The 21,537-nt window shown below is 41.4% G+C and overlaps 1 protein-coding gene across 1 annotated transcript in view; it reads right to left on the bottom strand.

Annotated features, from left to right (window-relative positions):
* TENM1 (teneurin transmembrane protein 1) overlaps nt 1-21,537 on the bottom strand; it is a 384,715-nt gene that overhangs the window by 102,530 nt on the left and 260,648 nt on the right. Inside the window, exons 11-13 of the mRNA XM_081964396.1 lie at nt 18,773-18,958; nt 8,054-8,200; nt 414-630 (exon numbers count right to left, since the gene is read on the bottom strand). Of these exons, the coding sequence (XP_081820522.1) occupies nt 414-630; nt 8,054-8,200; nt 18,773-18,958 (550 nt within the window). The remainder of the gene's footprint in view (nt 1-413; nt 631-8,053; nt 8,201-18,772; nt 18,959-21,537) is intronic.

Genomic DNA, 21,537 nt, shown 5'->3' with positions numbered 1-21,537 from the left:
TGCCTCCAGAAGTTGTGAATGCCCCAACACTGGAAGTCTTTAAGAAGATGTTGGATAGCCATTTGCCTGAAAAGGTATAGGGTTTCCTGCCTAGGCAGGGGGCTGGACTAGAAGACCTCCAAGGTCCCTTCCAACTCTGCTATTTGTATTGTATTGTATAACTCAGAGGTGAGATTCAGCCGGTTCTCTCCAGTTCGGGTGAACCGGTAGCGGTGGCTGCAGGAGGCTCCGCCCACCCGCCCCGATGTAATGTGTGAGCACTGCATATCATGCTCATGTTTGAGACCCTGTAGGGAAGGTATAAGTGAATCTCATCGCTGGATCAACTGTGCCATTTAAGGAACCAGAAAAACAAACGGCTAATAGTCAGAGTGATATAAGAGGGAGAGAAGAAGGGAGGGAGGGAGACTTACCTGCTTTCAAATGAGACATCGCCTTGGATGACATGAGTGCTCTCCTTGCCAATCAGGAACTTGATTCTATCATAAAAGAGCCTTGGTGAGTGTTGCAAGAAAGGAGGTTGACTTTGCTGAATGAGGTCCAGGGGGTCAGGGGAGCCTTGGCAGAGAGGGCTGGAGAAGCAATTACTCTGCTGACAGCAATCGGGATCGACGCAGTCTATCAAACCGTCTGCAAAAGGGGGTAAAAAAACCAGAAAGATGCTGCAGAAGAGATAAAAAACGGTCGGAAATGTAACCCAGAAAAATGTTAATCGGAGAATAAGTGTGCAAATGCAAGTCTGTGTGTCTGGATGAGGTTGAAGGAGAAGATTCAAGCTGGACACCATCAGCTTTCTAAATTTCGGCATCAAAACCAAACCATTTCTGAAAGGCAGGACTTTCCCTTAGGGATGAGTGTTATTGGAAAAGGGCACATAATAAAACTCTTGGGGTTTAAGTCAGCTTGTTTGCATGCAACCTTTGACTATCTCATTGTTAAATAAGTGTAAGAACACCAGGCTCCAGCTATGAGAATGTCACAGAAACCACTTTCTCCTTTCATGCTATTCTGACAAATACTTCAAATTAAATTAAAACTGGCAGGATGACATAAAAGCTTTCTGCACTGCACATCCCCCTGACCTCTCCATCTATAGCAGGGGTGTCCAAACTTGGCAACTTTAAGACTTGTGGACTTCAACTCCCAGAATTCCCCAGCCAGCAGAACTGGCTGGGGAATTCTGGGAATTGAAGTCCACAAGTCTTAAAGTTGCCAAGTTTGGACACCCCTGATCTATAGCAATTACTTCTCATCCTCTTCAAACTTTTTAGACATTCTTAACTACAAGTTATGTACTTTCCCCATCTTTTATTTCTTTTATCAATATTTTATTTATTTTATTTATTTCATTTGTCGAACATGTACAAGACAACAGGTATAGGTATGAGCATGGACATGCACAAAGGAAATGAGTACAAATAAATGGAGACAATAGGAGAGGGACGGTAGGCATGCTGGTGCGCTTAGCTAGGTAGCCAGTTTTGTTTTCTTGCCAAAGAGATTTTTTTTTTTTTGGATTGAAGCTTTCTTATTGTTATGGGTAATTTTTTTTGAGAGCTTGTAAGCCACATTTTGCAATAGCAGCATTTTCAAGATGATGGGCAAAGCGTTCCATGCATATGAGAAAGAGAAAGAAAAATGAGGCTTGGGCATGGAAAAGAAGATTTAACTATCGGGTTTCAATTTGAAGAATGGGAATGCAAGAAGGAAGAAAAAGGTTTGTAAGGAGAAGAGAGTGAAGGATCAGGCAGACAATAGGCGAGACTTTGGAAAGGGGAAAAATGTAGCATTTCATTTTTTATATAGAAAGATTTCTTGGATTGATCTGCAAAGTCAGTGATGGAACAAGCATACCAGAAAGTAACAGAATGCAACAGTATGAATTGGATCTAATGCAGAGGTGGTATTGAGCAGGTTCTGACCAGTTTTGGAGAACCGGTAGTGGAAATTTTGAGTAGTTCCGAGAACCGGCAAATACCACCTCTGACTGGCCCCATCTATACCCTGCCTCCCAAGTCTCCGCTGATTGGCTGGGTCTTCTTCTGTTGCCCTGGGCAGGAGAATGGAGCTGGAAAGCAGGTTAGCGGGGTGGGGTGAAAATGGATATTTTACAGTATCCTTGCCCTAGAGCCAGAGGTACATGGAACACTGTTACCTTCCCACCAAAGTGGTACCTATTTATCTACTTGCATTCGCCTGCTTCCAAACTGCTAAGGGGGGCAGGAGCTGGGGCAAGGAATGGGAGCTCCCCCTCTTGCATGCTACTTTCCAGCTGACAAGCTCAGCATCTTTAAGTTAAATCAACCAAATGAAAGACCAAGGTGAGTTTCTGAAAAAGAAATAAACCCAAAGGACAGCTTTCCTGAAAGCAAAGACTATCATAATAGGATGCTTTTGGTCACAGTCCTTATGGTGGAAATGTTCAAACGTGCCCAAGAAGACAATCGACTAAGCATGTGCAAATTTCTAGCTTTTTTTAAAGGGCTGCATTCATAAAACATCTCCTTGTTAATAAGAGATTGGAGAGGCGGTGAGTTTGCAATTAGATTAGCATCAGCATCAACAGCACCGGGGTAGGGAACCCAATTAGAATGCTTCAGATTTTACTGGAAGCTACTTGGCACCGCCTAAACAAGAGAAACACAACACGCTTCTGCTTGGAGGCACAGATATGTCATACAGTCAGCGAGGGACAGAGAGAGTGACATGATCCTCGCTCACAGCCCATATGTAGTTTATCCTTATGCAGCTGTTGGATTTAAGCTGCCTTGTTATTCCGTACCCCAAAGCTTTAATTAGAGAGTTGCAAACCACCCACACAGTTCTCCTCCAACAATTGATTGCTGGTGCTTCTTGATCCTTAGGTGGGCAGAAGAGAGGGGAAAGGGTGGGGTGGGAAGCCTGGAGCTCTTTGGCCATGTAGGAGAGGAAGAACAGGGACAGGCAAACCCCCGCGAAGTAAGGGGAACAGAGCAGAAGAGACAGAGGCAATCTTAATGCAAACGGTGAGTGGTGTAGGAGAAGCGGCACCTGCTGAGGATGTCACACATCACACGGCCGGTCCTGCTCGGCCTTGCCAAGATGGCACAGATGGACAACGCAAGCTGAAATCAGCTCTCCGTGGAGCTGCATCTGCCGAAGAGACAGCCAGACAAAATGTGCCTTTCATGAGACATCTGTGATATGAAAAGGTGAAGGAAGCTCAGGGATCAAACGGTAAGGCTGTCGGTCTCTCAGAAAACAAACGGGAACCAAAGGGGTAGAGCAGGGCCGGCTGGGAGAATTCAGGAAGTTGAAGGCCACAGGTCTTAAAGTTTCCAAGGTTAGATACCCATGGAATGGATCATTAGATGCCCATTTCATTCATTCCTTAGTATCTGCCTGTGTCAAGTGTCACCAACCTTTCGGACCTCAGGGACCACTAAATTCATGATTTTAATTGTCTTTAAGGATCCTGTGGACCACTAATATGTTCTGACTAATGACCGGCTGGGTGGGCATGTGACTGGGTGGGCATGGTCAACTTGATGTCACTCACATCAAGGGGCTCCTTGCAAGCCTCTCCTCGCCACTCCTCACCTGCCCACTCGGGCTCCTTAGGGCCCCAACAGGAAGCAGTTGTTGGAGCCAAGCAGCCACTAAGGGAAAGAGTTGGCAAAACAGCTGGCTTAGTTCAAATTGGATCTGACTGAGAAGGAGGCTCGGCAGAAGCACCTCACTGAGGACTACGAGCATAGGCTTTCCAAGCAGAGGGAAGACCTGTGGGAGTGCAAGGCCAGGTACTGGCGCCTGGAGGCTCAGCGGGCTGAGATAGTCAGCCAGTTCCAGGCCATGATGCAGTCCCATGGGAATGAGGCCCTCCAGCTCTTCACTACCAGCTTCACTTCCCTCCAACCTTTGCCCAAATCCCCGCACCAGGAGGCTGAAGCAGACCCCAAGTCGGAATTTCTGCCCCTCTCTGACCCACACAAAAAACCCAGAAGGGAGAGACTCTCTGCAGCAACACATTCATTCATTGCATATATCCGTCCCAGGGGGCATAGTTTGAGGACCCCTGATTTAGTGCAATATAAAAAATGCAAATAATTTTTCTGCAGGCCACCAAAATTTTCTCGTGGACCACCAGTGGTCCACGGACCACCAGTTGGTGACTGCTGGTCTATGTTACCTTTTGGGATCCCATCTGGAAATGGAAAGCAAAGGTACAGGAAGAAAAGTTAAAGGAACCGATGGGGATGTGAAGAGAAGCACGATAGCATCCTTTGAATATTGGAAAGGGTCGATCTATGAGAGTTTGAAAGTAAAAAGAATTAGAGGAAGTAGCACTAATGAGCACTGATCCACGGATATAGGAACAAAAATAAAGGCTCCGTTTTAGAAGGCAGAGGAAATGGCCTTGAGAGACAGAAGGAAGAGATCCCACCAAAACAACAGCCAAATAAAAGAGAACTGAGTCTGGAGCAGAAATGTAACCTGAATAAAATGTCTTAAGACAAGACCTTGCTTAGTTCTCACAAAGATAAAGGGAGAGAGAAGGGAAGCCCATTCAGACTTGTAAGATTCTGTTACTATAGCTTTACAATATAAGCACGGATAGTCCTCAACTTATGACCATGGTTGGGCCCAAATTTTCTGTTGCTAAGTGTGACAATTGCTAGGGGAGTTTTGCCCCCATTTTAATGACCTTTCTTACCGCAGTTGACTAGTGAATCACTGCAGTTGTTAAGTTAGCAGCTAAGTTGCTAAGTGAACCTGGCTTCCCCATTGACTTTGCTTGTCAGAAGGTCGCAAAAGATGACAACATGACCCAGGGACACTATAACTGTCATGAGTATGAGTCAGTTGCCAAGCACCTGGATTTTGAACACGCGACCATGCGTTGATGGTCTTTAAGTGTGAAAAACAGTCACAAGTTACTTTTCTCAGTGCCTTAATAACTTTGAATGGTCACTGAATGAATGCTTCTGTGATGTCTTCTGTGGACTGATGACTCCTCCACGTCTTCCTCAGAGGCCTCGAGGGAGAATGAGATCATTCTTGGCATGTCAGGAATTACTGACCCTGAAATGCCGGCAAAGCAGGCCTTGGCTGGGGAGAGCTTGCAAGCCAGTGAGGAAGAGAGGGAGGATCTGCCTGCTATGGTAGATCCCAGAGCATGCAGGGCAGAGAGGCGGAGGTCTGCCAGATTGCTCGGGAAATGGCCCCGCCCCTCTTGATGGGCTGCACTGGGAGCTACTTAGCATGGCAGGAAGAGGGAGGCGTTGCTGGGAAAAACGGGTGTGGGTTGTGGCCAGAAGTTTGTTAGTGAGACGCTGCAGTGGGTTTTGTTTAAGTTGCCGAGAGACTCTGTGTTCACATTTTGGGCTCTGTTTAAGTAGTTTGACGGACTAATTGGCCATTGCCTGGAAGAATAGAATAGAATAATAGAACAGAATAGAACAGAACAGAATAGGAAATACTGTAGAATAGAATAGGAAATAGAAGAGAGAATAGATAATAGAAGAGAGAATAGAATAGAACAGGAAATAGAATAGAAGAGAATATAGAACAGAATAGGAAATAGAATAAAATATGGAATAGAATAGAATAGAGAATAAAATAGAGTAGAATAGGAAATAGGATAGAATAGAATAGGAAATAATAATAATAATAATAATAATAATAATAATAATAATAATAATAATAATAATAATAATAATAATAATAATAATAATAATTTATTTCTTAGCCGCACCCTCTCCCGAAGGACTCGGGGCGGCGTACAATGAAACATATGAAATAAATATGTGGACAGAACAAACATATAACAGAGACATATACCGAGACATACACAAGGAGGAGGTCGGCTGATAAATAAAACAATTAAAATACAGTATTTAAAAACCCCTAGATAATTAAATATAATTAAAATACCCAGTAAAAACCCGTCAGGAGCGATATGGTTAGATCAAAGTTGAGCCAGGCCAGCTGCTTGGAAAAGGTGGGTCTTAAGCTTAATACGAAAGGAGCGGAGGTCAGAGGTATTCCTAATATCCGGAGGGAGGTCATTCCACAGGGCTGGGCCCGCCACAGAGAAGGCTCTACTCCTAGGCGCCGCCCCCCGACACTGTCTAGTGGACGGCACCTGGAGGAGGCCCTCTCTGTGCGAGCGGATTGGTCGCAGGGATGTATGGGGCAGAATACGATCCCGCAAGTAACTAGGTCAGTAAATAGAATAGAATAGGAAATAGAACAATAGAAATAAACAAGTAAATAGAATAGAATAGGAAATAGAACAGAATAACAGAGTTGGAAGGGACCTTGGAGGTCTTCTAGTCCAACCTCCTGCTTAGGCAGGAAAACCTACACCACTTCAGACCTCCAATATCTCGTTAAACTCTTCCAGTGTTGGGGCATTCACAACTTCTGGAGGCAAGTTGTTCCACTGATTAATTGTTCTGTCAGGAAAAATCTCCTTAGTTCTAGGTTGCTTCTCTCCTTGATTAGTTTCCACCCATTGCTTCTTGTCCTGCCCTAAGGTGCTTTGGAGAATAGCTTGACTCCCTCTTCTTTGTGGCAACCCCTGAGATATTGGAACACTGCTATCATCTTTAGTCTGGGACATGTTCGTGGCTGGCTTCGCTTGGAAACGACCCTCTGAACTCTTGTCCTGGGCTGTTCCTCTGAATTCTACCAGTAAACCCTGTAACTCTGACCATTGGACTGGCTGACACACCTAATGGGAGGCTCCAAACCTCAGATGGGATTTTGGCTTCTCTTTTTTGAAACGACCCAAAGCCTGTATTTCCTATACTGTTTTGAGTTTGCCGTAGGTCAATTCCTTTGTTACCTACTTGGTCTTGAGCCAAATTGCTGTTCGAATCCTGCAGCTGTGAGTGAGATGAAAACCTGAAACAGAACTGCTTGGGGGGGGGGGGGGAGGAGACAAAATAAAGCTCTCTCTCTACCTACACCAGGGGTGTCCAAACTTGGGAACTTTAAGACTTGTGGACTTCAACAGCATAGCTGGCTGGGGAATTCTGGGAGTTGAAGTCCACAAGTCTTAAAGTTCCCAAGTTTGGACACCCCTGACCTACACGGATGTGTGGGTCAGTGGGGCAGCACAGCTTGTAAGTGGATAATTGCCTGTCATATTGACATTGCAATAGCCCTTAGACTTACGCTTTTACAGCCCTTTCTAAGTGGTTCACAGAGTCAGCATCTTGCCCTCAACAATCTGGGTCGTTTTACCGACCTCGAACGGATGGAAGGCTGAATCAACCTTGAGCCCATCAGGATCGAACTGCTGGCAGTCAGCAGAGTTAGCCTGCAATACTGCATCCTAACCACTGTGCCATCATGGCTCTTATGCTGTGGTGGGATGTTGCAATTGCTGTAAATACAAGCCAGTTGCCAGGACCCCCTATTCTGATCATGTGACAACGAAGATGCTGTCATGTTTCTAAGTGTAAGGACCAAATGTAAGTCACCTTTTTTTTTTTTGGTGTTGTTTTAACTTTCGAAGTTTTTAAAACAAATCATTTTAAGTCAAGGATGATTTGTATTGTGCATATTGCTGTACACTGCTTAGAATCCGTTGTAACTGAAACCCAATAGAAGATTCATTCAGTTGCAAAAACGACAGATGCATTCTCGAGAATTTTCTGTGCCCATAGCTTCATCATTATCGATGTTAAAAACAGTGGTGGTGCAGTGGTTAGAATGTAGTGTTCCAGGCTAACTCTGCCCACAGCCGGCAGTTCCATCCTGACCAGCTCAAGGTTGACTCGGCTTTCAATCCTTCCGAAAATGAGATTGTCCATTGACAATATGCTGACTCTGTAAATCACTTAAGAGAGGGCTGTAAAGCACTGTGAAGAGGTATATATGTCTAAGTGCTATTGCTGTTATCAATGTTGTTTTTCACACAGCATTAAGGTACTAAATGAACTCAAGGACTATCTGTGTTATAGTATATTGCTGTATGCTGCTTAGAGTCCATTGAAACCGAAGCCCTATAGAAGATTCATTCATTCACAAGAATGGCATATACACTCTTGAGCAATAACTGTACCTCCATCATTATCGACGTTATCTTCACAAAGCATTTCCATAACAACATTGCAGCCCATTCCGCTCCAGCCCACTTGGCAGACACAGTGCCATCCATTTTGGTCAAGGGTGCACCTTCCATTTCCATAACACAGGCCTGGGCATCCATCTGCAAAGACACCACATAAAAAAAACATCGCGCATTATCTTTCCTGCAAAACAATACAACAGCAGGCAACTGGACTTTGCTTAAACAACTGCATTGGGTCCTCTCTTTGGATAAAACGAAATTGCTATGCTTCAAGGCTGTTCATGAATTTTATATGAAAATGAAAAACAAAAGCTTTCTGGAGCTTCCCATACCATTAACTGTGTATTTATCCAGAATATGTCACAGGATTTTTTTTCTCTCTCTCTCCTAATCAGGGGTGACATTCAATTTTTTCCCCCTACCAGTTCTGTGGGCGTGGCTTGGCGATGGTATGGTCCTGTGACCGAGTAGGCATGACCAACTCGATGTCACTCACAGGCACGTCCACTCAGTCACATGACCCCACCACCAAGCCACGCCCACAGAACCCGGTAGGGGAAAATGTGTGTATGAGCACGAGAAGGGCTCATAGTGAATGCTGTAGCGGAGAGAATCCGAACTTTTCTCCCTCCATTCCCAGAGGAGCTGCTGCTCCCTTTATGGTCCAGCTTATACTCATTGCAGCCTGATTTTCAGTTCAAGAAGCTGCATATAAACGGGAGTTGCTTGTAGCGTTCTGAAGCCCCTTAATTACGCTGTATTGATTAGCATGTCTGAATGTTGACAATAAACTGTGAGTCAGCAGCTACATCTAAAAGCAAATAAAAATAAAACAAAACATGTACTTTAGCATTCCTACTGTACTCTTCAGTTCCTCATCATAGCAGACAGTATGACTGAACACTCTTACCAATATTTTCTTACTAATGGCCAGTCATAAAACACCCATTTACTGGATAAAGTTGTTCCTATCAATTCTCTACAGCAGCCCTAGAAAAGTCTCAAGGATTTCAGCTTAGTGTTGCTGTTTTTTTTCTCCTGTGTGAAATGGCAGATGATGTCTTCCTCCTCCTCCTCCTCCTCCTCCTCCTCCTCCTCCTCCTCCTCCTCCTCCTCCTCCTCCTCCTCCTCCTCCTCCTCCTCCTCCTCCTCCTCCTCCTCCTCCACCTCCTCCTCCTCCTCCTCCCTGCTTATCCATGCGTTTTTGCTAGGGAGAATGTGCTCTGTGTGTTTCCTTTTTCTGACTTTTGAGTCTGTCTTTTCTACAGTGTCTAGTGGGGTTTCTCTCTATGTGCCTGTTGATGGCCGATTTGTCAGAATGCCAAAGTTCCAGGAATTCTCTAGTGCTATGAATTGGTTTGGTTCTTGACTATATCTAGAACACTAAATCAAAAGACTTTGAATCAACTTGATAAAACCTCTTCATCTGTATTCTTTTCCATTTTGAATTATATACCATTCTATTTCTTATTACAACTGGAGTGGGCGGGGATTGCTATGAACATAAATGTCAAAAACTACTGAGTACTATTATTGTTATTTACTGGTCTGATTATATATATATATATATATATATATATATATATATATATATATATATATATATATATATATATATATATATATATATATATATATATATGCTGGTTTTGTTGTATTCGGGTCTTTTCCCGTGTAAGGTTGAGATTGTCAACCTTACACGGGAAAAGACCCGAATACAACAAAACCAGCATACCTACACCCGTGAAAATCTACGAAAACAAATATCTTACCTCTACGGGGAGGAAACCTTCTTGCGCAAAGACAATCTCAACCTTACACGGGAAAAGACCCGAATACAACAAAACCAGCATACCTACACCCGTGAAAATCTACGAAAACAAATATATATATATATATATATATATATATATATATATATATATATATATATATATATATATATATATATATATATATATATATATATATATATATATATATATATATATATATATATATATATATATATATATATACTATGAAAGTGCAAATCCAAACAACAGCATTCCTAGATGAACACAATAATGGATCAAGCATAGCAGTATAAAAAAGAAACAGTGGCCTGTTTCCTTCTTGTTAGCAAATTGTTAACAACTAATTGTTAAAAATTGAACAATTCGAAAAACCTCAGTCACAATTGTTTAAAAGTCATCTACTTTGCTTTCTTTCTTTTTTTTTAAAAAAGTAGAAGAATCAATTTAACTGTTCACAAAAAAAAATACATACCCACAATCCAATTTCAATTTCAACATCCAATTAATTTCAAAATATAGTACTCCTTCCAGAATTGTATGATAATAGTTTCAATCCGACAGATTCATAATTGCAACACACCAAAACACAGAATAGCTGGATATATGATTAACAGGCTGCATTTCTGCCTCATAAATTTTGCTAGAGCATGCCTGATTATTGACAAAGGATATATCGTATACCCACGAGCAGTTTGTAAGGTCAATGATGGTGTTTATAAGAGGGGAACTGTAAACTTTATTTTGCAAGAGTGCTGTGTGTTGTTCTCACCATCCTACTAATGTGAGAAGCACCTGAGGCTTTATTTCATATCTTCTGAACCTGAGAAACACCTTAGAATGAATAATTTATCTGGCAGCTCCTTTGGTTGTGACAATTTAAATACACATTCTAAATGAGTTGTGAGTTCACACGGACCCACAAAGTCAACTGTGGGGGCAGATGAGAAACATATGTGCGTGTGTGTGTGTGTGTTTTCGTAGATTTTCAAGGGTGTAGGTATGCTATTCTTGTTGTATTCGGGTCTTTTCCCGTGTAAAGTTGAGATTGTCTTGGCAACGTTTCAGCGAGGTCTCACTCGCCATCTTCAGGCTGGGTTTGGGGCTTAAAGTTTTGGGCTTAGCTCCGATCACACTTTAAGCCCAAAACCCAGCCTGAAGATGGTGAGTGAGACCTCGCTGAAACGTTGCCAAGACAATCTCAATCTTACACAGGAAAAGACCTGAATATAACAAGGCCAGCATATATGTATGTTTGTATGTATGTATGTATGTATGTATGTATGTATGTATGTACGTGTGTGTGTGTGTGTGTTGTATTTGTGCTGATAAATAAATAAAGGGAGACTAGTATAGATCTATTTCAACCTATTTAGCTGTCATCAGCTAGCCATACCCTTACTGGGATTTGAACCTGGGCTGTATTACATATTAGGCAGGAGTCTTAGCCACTAAGCCACAGGCTCTCCTTCTTAGATCTATACTCCCTCCCATATTTGGGCATACCAGGGGTTGTAACATACATACATACATACATACATACATACATACATACACACACACATACATACATATGACAATTTTTCTTCCTTTTTTGTACATTCTTTGTTGTTGTTGTAAATAATGAATGTATGTTTTTGTTTTGTTTCATTTTGTTAGTTTGTTTTACTGTTTTATAATTTATTTTCTATGATAAAATGATACATTATATATATATATATATATATATATATATATATATATACACATATACATATACATATACATATACATATACATATACATATACATATACATATACATATACATATACATATACATATACATATACATATACATATACATATACATATATATATATATATATATATATATATATATATATATATATATATATAAAGAAAATCCAAGCTACATGGGAAGAAAACAACAAATGATGGGTGATCAATTCTCACCTTCTAAACTGCATTATTTTCAACTGTTCTAAAACTTCAACTCAGTTACAATTTGGTGGAGGAAACAAATCTTACAAATTTTTCATAAAGTTGGCAGTTAAAGATGCCCAGATCTGGAGTGGTTGAAATAAATCAATGAGGTTTCTAACAAAATGAAATTCAACGTAGAGAAAAGTAAAGTCTTACACTTAGGCAAGAAAAAGTACACATATAGACTGGTGAAACTAGGTTTAATAGCAGTCACTGTGAGAGCATAAGATTAATCCCCTCATTAATTCTCCCTTTCTTTCATATCAACGTTGTGATTGGGTGACTGATTTTTAGAGGAACTCCATGGGGGGCACCATTACATTTGGAAGTTCCAGATTACAAGTAGTCCTCGACTAATAACAGTTTGTTTAGTGATTGTATGAAATTACGACGGCACTGAATGAAGCATCTCCATGGTCAGATCAAAATTTGGACACTTGGCAACTGGCTCATATTTATGACGGTTGCAGTGTCCTGGGGGCTGTCATGTGATCTTTTGTGACCTTCTGATCCCCAAAGTCAATGGGCAAGTCAGATTCAATTAACAAATGTTAATGAGGCAAAACTCACTTAACAAATGTTTTGCTTAACAACAGAAATCTTGGGCTCAATTGTAGTCATACGTCAGGGACTAGCTGTATGGCTCCCTCTTCTACAACTGCTGATTTGTTAGTTAGTTAGTTAGTTCACTAACAATAATGTCATTGGACATGGTACGACGAAATTAAATACCGTCTTCAGTGTATATTGTAATTATAAAAATAAAAACACAAACACACATCCTTCACATGCTATGTAATTGAAATTCCAAACCCGATATTGCACTATGCCATAGAATTCAATATGGTTACTGTCCTGTGATAGAAGCTGCTTTTCAGCCTATTTGACCTTGTTTTCATTATCCTGTACCGTCTGCCAGATGGTAATAGTTAAAAAAAAAAGGGTACCCAGGATGAGAGGGATCTTTAAGGATGTTTTGAACTTTCTTAAGGCAGCGGAAGCTATCAAGCTCTTCCAAAGAGGGGAGAGGGGCAACCAATGACCCTCTGGGCAATGATGTTGAACCTCTGGAGCGCTGTCCTATCTGACACTGTGCAATTGGCAAACCAGACACAGGTGCAATGAGTTAAAATACTCTCTACAGTGCAGGTAGAAGGTCATCAGCAGTTTTTCATTCAGTTGTTGTTTCCTGAGAAGTCTCAGCTAGTATAATCTCCGCTGGGCCCTTTTGACCAGGGCTGCAATGTGAGTGCCCAGGTCACCCTTTTATGATAACACCCAGAAACTTAAAACTGGCCACTTGCTCCACTCGGTCTCTATTGGTAAGCAAGGGCTGGATGCCTGATCTATTCCTTCTATAGAAGCTCTGAAAAGGAGAGAGAGAGAGAAATATATCTTCCACCTGCCTTTTCTTCCTTGCAGCTCTCACATTCACGGCTTCCTTCTAACAAGTCGTGACTGTAGCATAGAAGGAAGTGGAATGACAACCCACTACTTCAGTACATTTATGTACTGAAATGAAAACAAATAAACCTTTCTGTATTAATTTGCCATTCGGCTGATTGAGATTAAGAGCCTCTGCTGTGGTTTAAACAGGCTATTTATGATCTGTATGAATGGAAGCTACCATTAATCTAATCCTGTTACCTAAGTAGCCATTAGAATGGGTTTCCAGCAGAAACAATAAGGACAGTGTTTTTAATCATTGTTGTTATCCGTCTAAGAGTGCTGTACTGTCAGTTTGAAATACAGACTGTGTTCCAGATATACAAGGGGTCCAATTCTTCTATAGGTCTGTGCATTATTAACCTTTTGCTTTGTTTTGTACAGGCCTACCCAGATTGTAAGGGATGCGGTGGCTCAGTGGCTAAGAGGCTGAGCTTGTTGATCAGAAAGGTTGGCAGTTCGGTGGTTCGAATCCTGAGCACCGCCTAACGGAGTGAGTTCCCGTTACTTGTCCCAGCTTCTGCCAACCTAGCAGTTCGAAAGCATGTAAAAATGCAAGTAGAAAAATAGGAACCACCTTCGGTGGGAAGGTAACAGCGTTCCATGCGCCTTCAGTGTTTAGTCATGCCGACCACATGACCACGGAGACATCTTCGGACAGCGCAGGCTCTTTGGTTTTGAAACGGAGATGAGCACCACCCCCTAGAGTCAGGAACCTTTACCTTTACCTTACCCAGAATGTACAAGTGTTGAGCAAAACAGAGATGACTCTGTGTAGGAGAAGGATAGGCAGAGTCTTGGGGGTGGAGTCAAGAGAGGAATGAGCCTGGAATCATTACATTCCCACAAACAGCCCAAGTCGAAACCCTCTTGAATTCCATTAACTCTTATCTAGGACCATGTTATTGCTGATCCCTGCCAGAAAACACCAGACAGCATCCTGCTTCTCATGAAGGAAATCATATTATATGGTTTTAAGTTTTTGTGCTTCTATCAGTACAAGGGAAAATGAAAGGTAAACGAGATCCAGGCAGAAGAAAAACATTCTGGCTTCAAAAATCTAAGTGACTGGTTTGGGCAAAACTCAACAGCACTTTTTTGTTGCAGCTGTTGATAAAAACAAGATCACCAACATGATCGCCAATGTCTGATGATGGATATGGCCCAAGAAGAAGATGATCAGTACATCACTCACGAGTCACTCTCAGTTTGTGATGTATGGTACCTAAATTTGATTAAAATTGAACCAAGAAGGTAGGGAGTGAAAGTGTCGGGCTTTTTTATGGAAATCCAGAAATTAAACCAAAAAGTACCTCAAACTAAACTGAGGAAACTCCATTCTCTTGATAAAATTCTGGTACGTAGCTGACATGTTCTAATTATATTAGAGAGCCAAGTTTCCTGCATGCAATTAAAATATTTATGGACAAAAACACTTTGGGAACTCCTGAACAACGATTTGGCAAGACTTACTAGGAACCGACTTGGGAGAAAGGTATTATTTTTCATTAAAATGTAACAATTGCATTTCCACAGCTAAGGAATGCCTTCTGAAAAGATCTGAGAATTTTAGATTTGTATTAGAAATGTAATTAGAAATTAGCCTTGGGGATAAAGGAAACAAAGATAAATGAACACTTTTAATAACTTGGCTAATATTTAAATCCTATAAAGGCAGAGAATATAAGAATTAGTGTGTTTAAACTATTTCATTTTCTTAAATTAATTTAAAGTGGATATATGTTTTTTAGCTATTCTCCCGATATTATTGTGTATAGACTCACTATATCAAAGCAGCTCACTTAAGCTGATCTGGAACAAAGCAAGGCTACTCCATTTAATTTTCAGAATGTCTACTGAGGATTTCCCCCCCCCCCCTCCAAATGTGAGCCAATAGCAGAGGAAATAGATGAGATCAGGAGCTGCTTCCCCAAGCAGGGGAAAAAAAACCCCAAGTAGGGAATCTGCATCACAGATCTTACTTGAGTAACTCAAGAGCAGGAGTCACCAACGTTTTGGACATCACGGATGACTAAATTCATAAATTTAAATTCTGCGGACGACTAATATAATCTGCCTAATGACTGGGTGGGCGGGCGTGACAAGGTGGTCATGTGACTGGGTGGGCATGGTCAACTCAATGTCACTCACATCAAGGGGTGCTTTTCCAGCCTCTCCTTGCTTGCCCACCCGGCCTCCTTAGGGCCCCAACAGGAAGCGGTTGTTGGAGCTAAGCATGAGAAAGAGTTGGCAAAATAGTTGGCTCAGTTCAAATTGAGAAGGAGACTAAGCAGAAGCACCTCACTAAGGACTACAAGCATAGGCTTTCCAAGCAGAGGGAAGACCTGCGGAATGCAAGGCCAGCTACCGACACCTGGAGACTCAGAGGGCTGAGATAGTCAGCCAGTCCCAGGCCATAATGCAGTCCCACTGGAACGAGATCCTCCAGCTCTTCGCCACCAGCAGCGCTTCCTTCCAGCCCTTGCCCCAATCCCTGCACCAGGAGGCTGAAGCAAACCCCAAGTTGGAATTTCTGCCGCCCTCTGACCCACACAAAAAGACCCAGAAGGGGGGAGACTCTCTGCACCAACACAAACGTTCATTGCACATATCCGGCCCAGGGGCCGTAGTTGAGGACCCCTGATTTAGTGCAAAATAAAAAATGCAAATAATTTTTCTGTGGACCGCCAAAATTTTCTCGCAGACCACCAGTGGTCCACGGACCCACCAGTTGGTGACCACTACTCCAGAGCATCACTCAAATCTGTGAGAAAGGTAATAGGTTAAGATCCAGAGTGCCGAAAAATTTAGTAGGTTAAAAACGAAAGCTTCTGTAATCTTCTGAACCGATGCAATTCCGGTGGTTTAGGAGAGAGTCTTGAACTCTTGAGATTGAAAGTTGGCCAGTGGAGATGACCTTCTGTGGGAAGCAACATTCCGTGTCCTCTTGTGAGGAACAGCCAGAATCTTCATTGCATTGTTGGGTTCACACTTTGCTTCCTCCGGAATCTTTTCGTGCATGAAACATTTTTACAGCTGATCTTTGAACTGTTGCTAGAACTCTGCTTCACACCTGGCTGGTTGTTGTTTGTCTAGAAGGAAAACAATTTTCTGCAAATGCCACAGATTCTTGTTGGGGTGTAAGGGGAAACCTAGTTGCTGAAAGTTTCCTTTTTATGCTTTTTCATGAGCAGCTTCACCCATTAAACATTCTCTTTGCCACAATAACTAAGTGACAGAAGCTCTGCAGGAATTATTTTCTACAGGTATCTTCTTCTGACTTCTAAAGAAACAGATTCGTTCAACTTCTCTCCTCGTTCCACAGCCACCTTGCCTTTGGTTTGAATTCATGGGGATTTGATTTGGCTTTGGAAGTAGAAGCTAACACCTTCCTCATCCACAACGATCAGACACATCTTTTATTCGCAGAAGTATAGACAGCTAAGAGAGGAAACAAATGTTTCCGAAAGAAACTGACTTACTAAACTTACAAGGAAACGGCAGAGACGATGATCAAGAACTCTTTGTCATGGTCCTCGAAACTGGAAGTAGAAATTATGGGTACAAGTTGCAGTGACCTACATTTTGTTAAATGATAAAGGAAAACTTTTGGACTGTTAAGATCTGTATAGCAACGGATCATTTTGTCTCTGGAGGCTGTGGGTTCTTTATCTCTGGAGGTTTATAAGAGGCTGAATTAGCCAACTTTGATGCTTTAATTGGTTTTCCTCTACACCACAGAGAGTCAGACTAGAACATCTTTTGAGGTCCCTTCCAACTCTGCAGTTCTGTAGTTCTTTATCTGAGGCATTTCCTCCTCTTCTCGGTTCCCCCTCGCACATATGTGCTAGTCGTTCCCAACTCTAGGGGACGGTGCTCATCTCCGTTTCAAAACCAAAGAGCCAGCACTTTCTGAAGATGTCTCCGTGGGCATGTGGGCATGACCAAACACTGAAGATGCACGGAACACTGTTCTCTTTCACCAAAAGTGGTTCCTATTTTTCTACTTGCATTTTTACATGCTTTAGAACTGCTAGGTTGGCAGAAGCTGGGACAAGTAACAGGAGCTCACACGGTTACGCGGGATTCGAACAGCCAAACTGCCAATCTTTCTGATGAACAAGCTCAGCGTCTTATTCACTGAGCCACCATGTCCTCCTCTCCTTAATGCCATGCTAGTTCCAGATGCATAACGAGAAACTAAGCTGAGTTACAGTGCCATGGCTCCCCCTTACCAGAGAGACTCAGAAGAGGATCAAGAATTTCATACATCTTCTCCATTTCCCTCACCAGCCTTATTATCACTTCCAGACCCGCAAGCTGTTTGGGCTAGTACCCACCACATTATTTTCAGAAGGACATGGATATGAAATCAGGCAAAATCCTTTCAAAGAACTAAGCCAATTCCTTTAGGGAGTAGTGTCATCTACAACACAGCGTCAGCTTACATTAAGACTTCAGAGAGCTTCCTTCTCATGCGGTATTAAAGGCTGAACGGTCCAGCCAGCAAGACTTCAGGGAGCTGTCTATGGTCCTGACTTTGCTTAAAGCGCCTTAGTTTGATGTATGCCAAAGAGAGTTGGCCTGATTACATCCACTGCCCCTTCTAGGCCGAAGGCCAGAGAGAATAGTTTGACAGTGATGAAATAATCATGCCCCATCTTGGAGAAGTCAAACTGTTTAACTGCGATTCTGAAGCCTTTTTGCTTTCAACATGGTAGAGTTTAGGGTTCTTGATTCAGAGTGCAGAGTGCAAACCAGGCTGAATAGAGCTAAATGCGTCACATTTGCAGTCATGAGTGGCTACTAGCTTGTTTTCGGGTACCATATTTTTGGGAATATAAGAAGCATCTCTCCCCCCCCCAAAAAAAAGAGAGTGAAAATATCTTGGTGCGTCTTATACCCTGAATATAGCATTTTTGGCCTACCGAAACCCTGCCACTTCACAAAAATGGATGTGCAGAGGATTTGGGAGGCCTGCAAAGTGCTCCTAGTGGCTTGGGAGGGCAAAAACAAGTGAAAAATGGGCCATTTTCTGCTTGTTTTTGCTTCCCTAGCCCCCAAGAGCACACTACAAGCTTCCTAAAAGCTATGCACGCCCCCCCCTCCCCTTTTGGCAAAAATGGGTTCATTTTTAAAAAAAACAGGCCATTTTTTTGCTTGTTTTTGCCCCCCGCCCCACCCCCAGGAACACTCTACAAGCCTCCTAAAGGCTATGCCTGCCCTTTTGGGGGGCAAAAAGTGGAGGTGTTTTTGTAAAAATACGGGCTGTTTTTTGCTCGTTTTTGCCCTCCCCCCAGGAGCACAATAAGCAAGGCATGCAGAGGGTTTGGGAGGCCTGCAGACTATAAAAACTTTTTTTTTAAAAAATTACCTCTTCAAAATCTTGGTGCATCTTATACTCCGGTGCGTCTTATACTCTGAAAAATACGCTAACTTCCTTTCTTGAGCTATCCCAGTTTGGGTCGGGTACACACATATCTCACCTATGGTACAATGGTCACCTTCCCATCCAGGACTGCATTCACATTTTCCATCTTTGCACTTTCCATGCTCCGTGCAGTGAGAGTTGCACGTCCGTTCTTCGCAGGTGGGCCCGATCCAACCTTCTTCACACTGGCACGCTCCTTTCGCACAAACACCGTGGGCACCGCAATCCAGTGTGCAGAGCTCTGTGAGAAAGAAAGACAAAACAGGAGACCCAGTTATTTAAATAACTATTTTAAAAATTGGGACTGTTTGGTGTAAGTAGTTAAGGTGCCAGCTTAGAAGCCAAGAGACTCTGAATTCTAATTCCACCTTAAGACACTGGATGACTTTGGGCCAGTCCCTCTCTCACGGCACACCTGTACAGGGTTATTGTTTTTTTTTTCAAAAAGGTTTTTATTTTATTTTTGTTACATAATAAAAAATTCTTTTGTGAACTAAGTGTTCCCCGTATTTCCCCTTTAACATTTCCATAAACACATAATTCATTCTACATTATATTTCCCTTAATTCCAATTTTAGCCATATTACTTTCTTCCTCATATTTTCTAAGTTTTCATTTTTATTACATATATATAGACCATATCATTTCCCCCTTCCCTTTAAAAATAAATCAAAGTTACTGTTTCCTTTCCATCTATTTTCTATAAGCAACACATGTCTTCAAGTTCCATTTTTCATATAGCAATTATATAATTATTTTTATATAATACAATAAGCATTTAACATAATTACTTTACACATTTAAAATATTAGTATGGCTCACACACATCCTAATTTAATACATATCATTACCATGTTCACAATTTCATTCTACTAGTTCATATTCTATTAGTCTCCTATTTCTAAATTTTCTTTTCTCTTTTTCTTCTTTTTGTATGTCTTATATCTTTTCTTCTGAATTTTTTCTATCATTTTTCAATAGGTTGTTTGGATATCTCTCCCCCAGATTTCTCTTTTCCATTTCACATTATTTTTCTCTTTATTTTTGGCTCGTTTCTTTTTCAGATTCCATTTTCCTTTTTTCCTCTCTGCTCTTTTTGTGCCTCTATAGATCTCACTAGTATTGTCCCATTGAGTTTTGTTTCCCATTTCTTTTTCTACCTTGTTAACTTCTTGCTCCTTTTTGTTACTTGTCTGTTCACCTCCTCTGACAGGGTTATTGTTGTGGGGGAAATTGGAGGATGAAGGAATATTAGATATGCTTGTTACTTTGAGTTACTTATGAAGTATTGACATTGACTCTTTATTGATCAACCCTTGGGCCATACCAAAGTGCAAAGTCCCAGCAACAAATTATTGCTAAATTTGATAAAATGCAATTTAAAATGGAATTTGATTAAAAGCAATTTAAAATGGAATTGGAATAAAATACAATTTAAAATTGAATTGGAATAAAATGCAGTCTATAATGAAATTGGAATAGAATACAATAATTTAAGATATAGGTAAAATATGGTAAAATTATATTTCGGTGTCACCCCTGCAATCTACCCCAATTAGTCCCACAGATGCAGATCTCAACCAAACCATTTTGTTTAAGTACTGTGCTGTGTTAAATGTTATTTTCCGGTTCTGGCTGCATGTAAGGTAAGTGGTTTTGATATGGGGATCCCAATGGGTCCTTCCTTTGGTATATGGACCAAGGTACCTGTCTCCCACTCCCTTATACAAGCAACAATCCAATAAGATGTGAGCCAGGTCTTTTACCTCTGATGAAGTAATAAAAGGTGGGATAAAAATCTAACAAACAAAATATTGAATAGGTTGTTTTCTTGGAATAAGAAAAACAAGTATAGGATGTTTTTGAAGTAGCTTCATTTAACCAGCCCTCTAGGAGATCTACAGGTCAATTAACACATGTATAGGATTATCTGATAACATCACATAACATCTTCCATAAGCAAATTATTATAGTTTATAATTCATACTTTATAGCAGGAAAAAAATTCCTACTTCCTTAACATTTGCATTCGGTTTTCCCTCTTTTCACCTGCCTCAAGGTAGCTGTTTTTCATCTAATAGACATTGGGATTCTCAGGAACAAAAATAATATCACTATATCGAAGTCTACACACCTCAGTCTTAAACACCTTTAAAGGAAACAACGTTAACACATTTTCAGGTGCAGATTGTGAGAGAAGGAACAGAAATCACACATTCTGGACCTGACCTTGATCTCAGTTTAGTCAAGTGTTGATTAAATGCATATTGGAATTGTATATCGAAGTTGTTTCAGTAAATGGGAATTGCATCCTAACAGACAGACAAGATGAGACACACATTCAACCATCTATGGGCACAATACAAAATCTGATCCCCAAATTTCTAAAATCTAGGTGTAATTGAACTACTGAAACAAGAAGGGTGGTAAATGCCAGTTGTCCTAATCCCCAAGGAAATTAATTTGGTGTAATGGTTAAGGTACCATGCTAGAAACCAGGAATCTGTGAGTTCTAGTGCCACTTTAGACACGAAAGCCAGCTGGGGGGCTTTGAGCTAATCACTAGGAGATGGTGAGTTCCAGTCTCACCTTAGGCACCAAAGCCATCTGGGCGACTCTGAGCTAAGCGTCAGGAGATGGTGAGTTCTAGTTCCACCTTAGGCACCAAAACCAGCTTTAGGTGACTTTCACTAGGCGATGGCGAGTTCTAGTCCCACTTTAAGTCTGAAAGCTGACTGGATTTCTTTGTGACAGTGCCTCTCAGTCCAACACAACTCAGAGGGATGTTTTTGTGAGGAAGATAGGAAGAAAAAGGCATCT

This window comes from Natrix helvetica (assembly GCF_964273705.1).
Source record: "Natrix helvetica genome assembly, chromosome: 11".
In the NCBI taxonomy this organism is placed as follows: domain Eukaryota; kingdom Metazoa; phylum Chordata; class Lepidosauria; order Squamata; family Natricidae; genus Natrix; species Natrix helvetica.
This window is presented reverse-complemented; position numbering and strand designations above follow the sequence as displayed.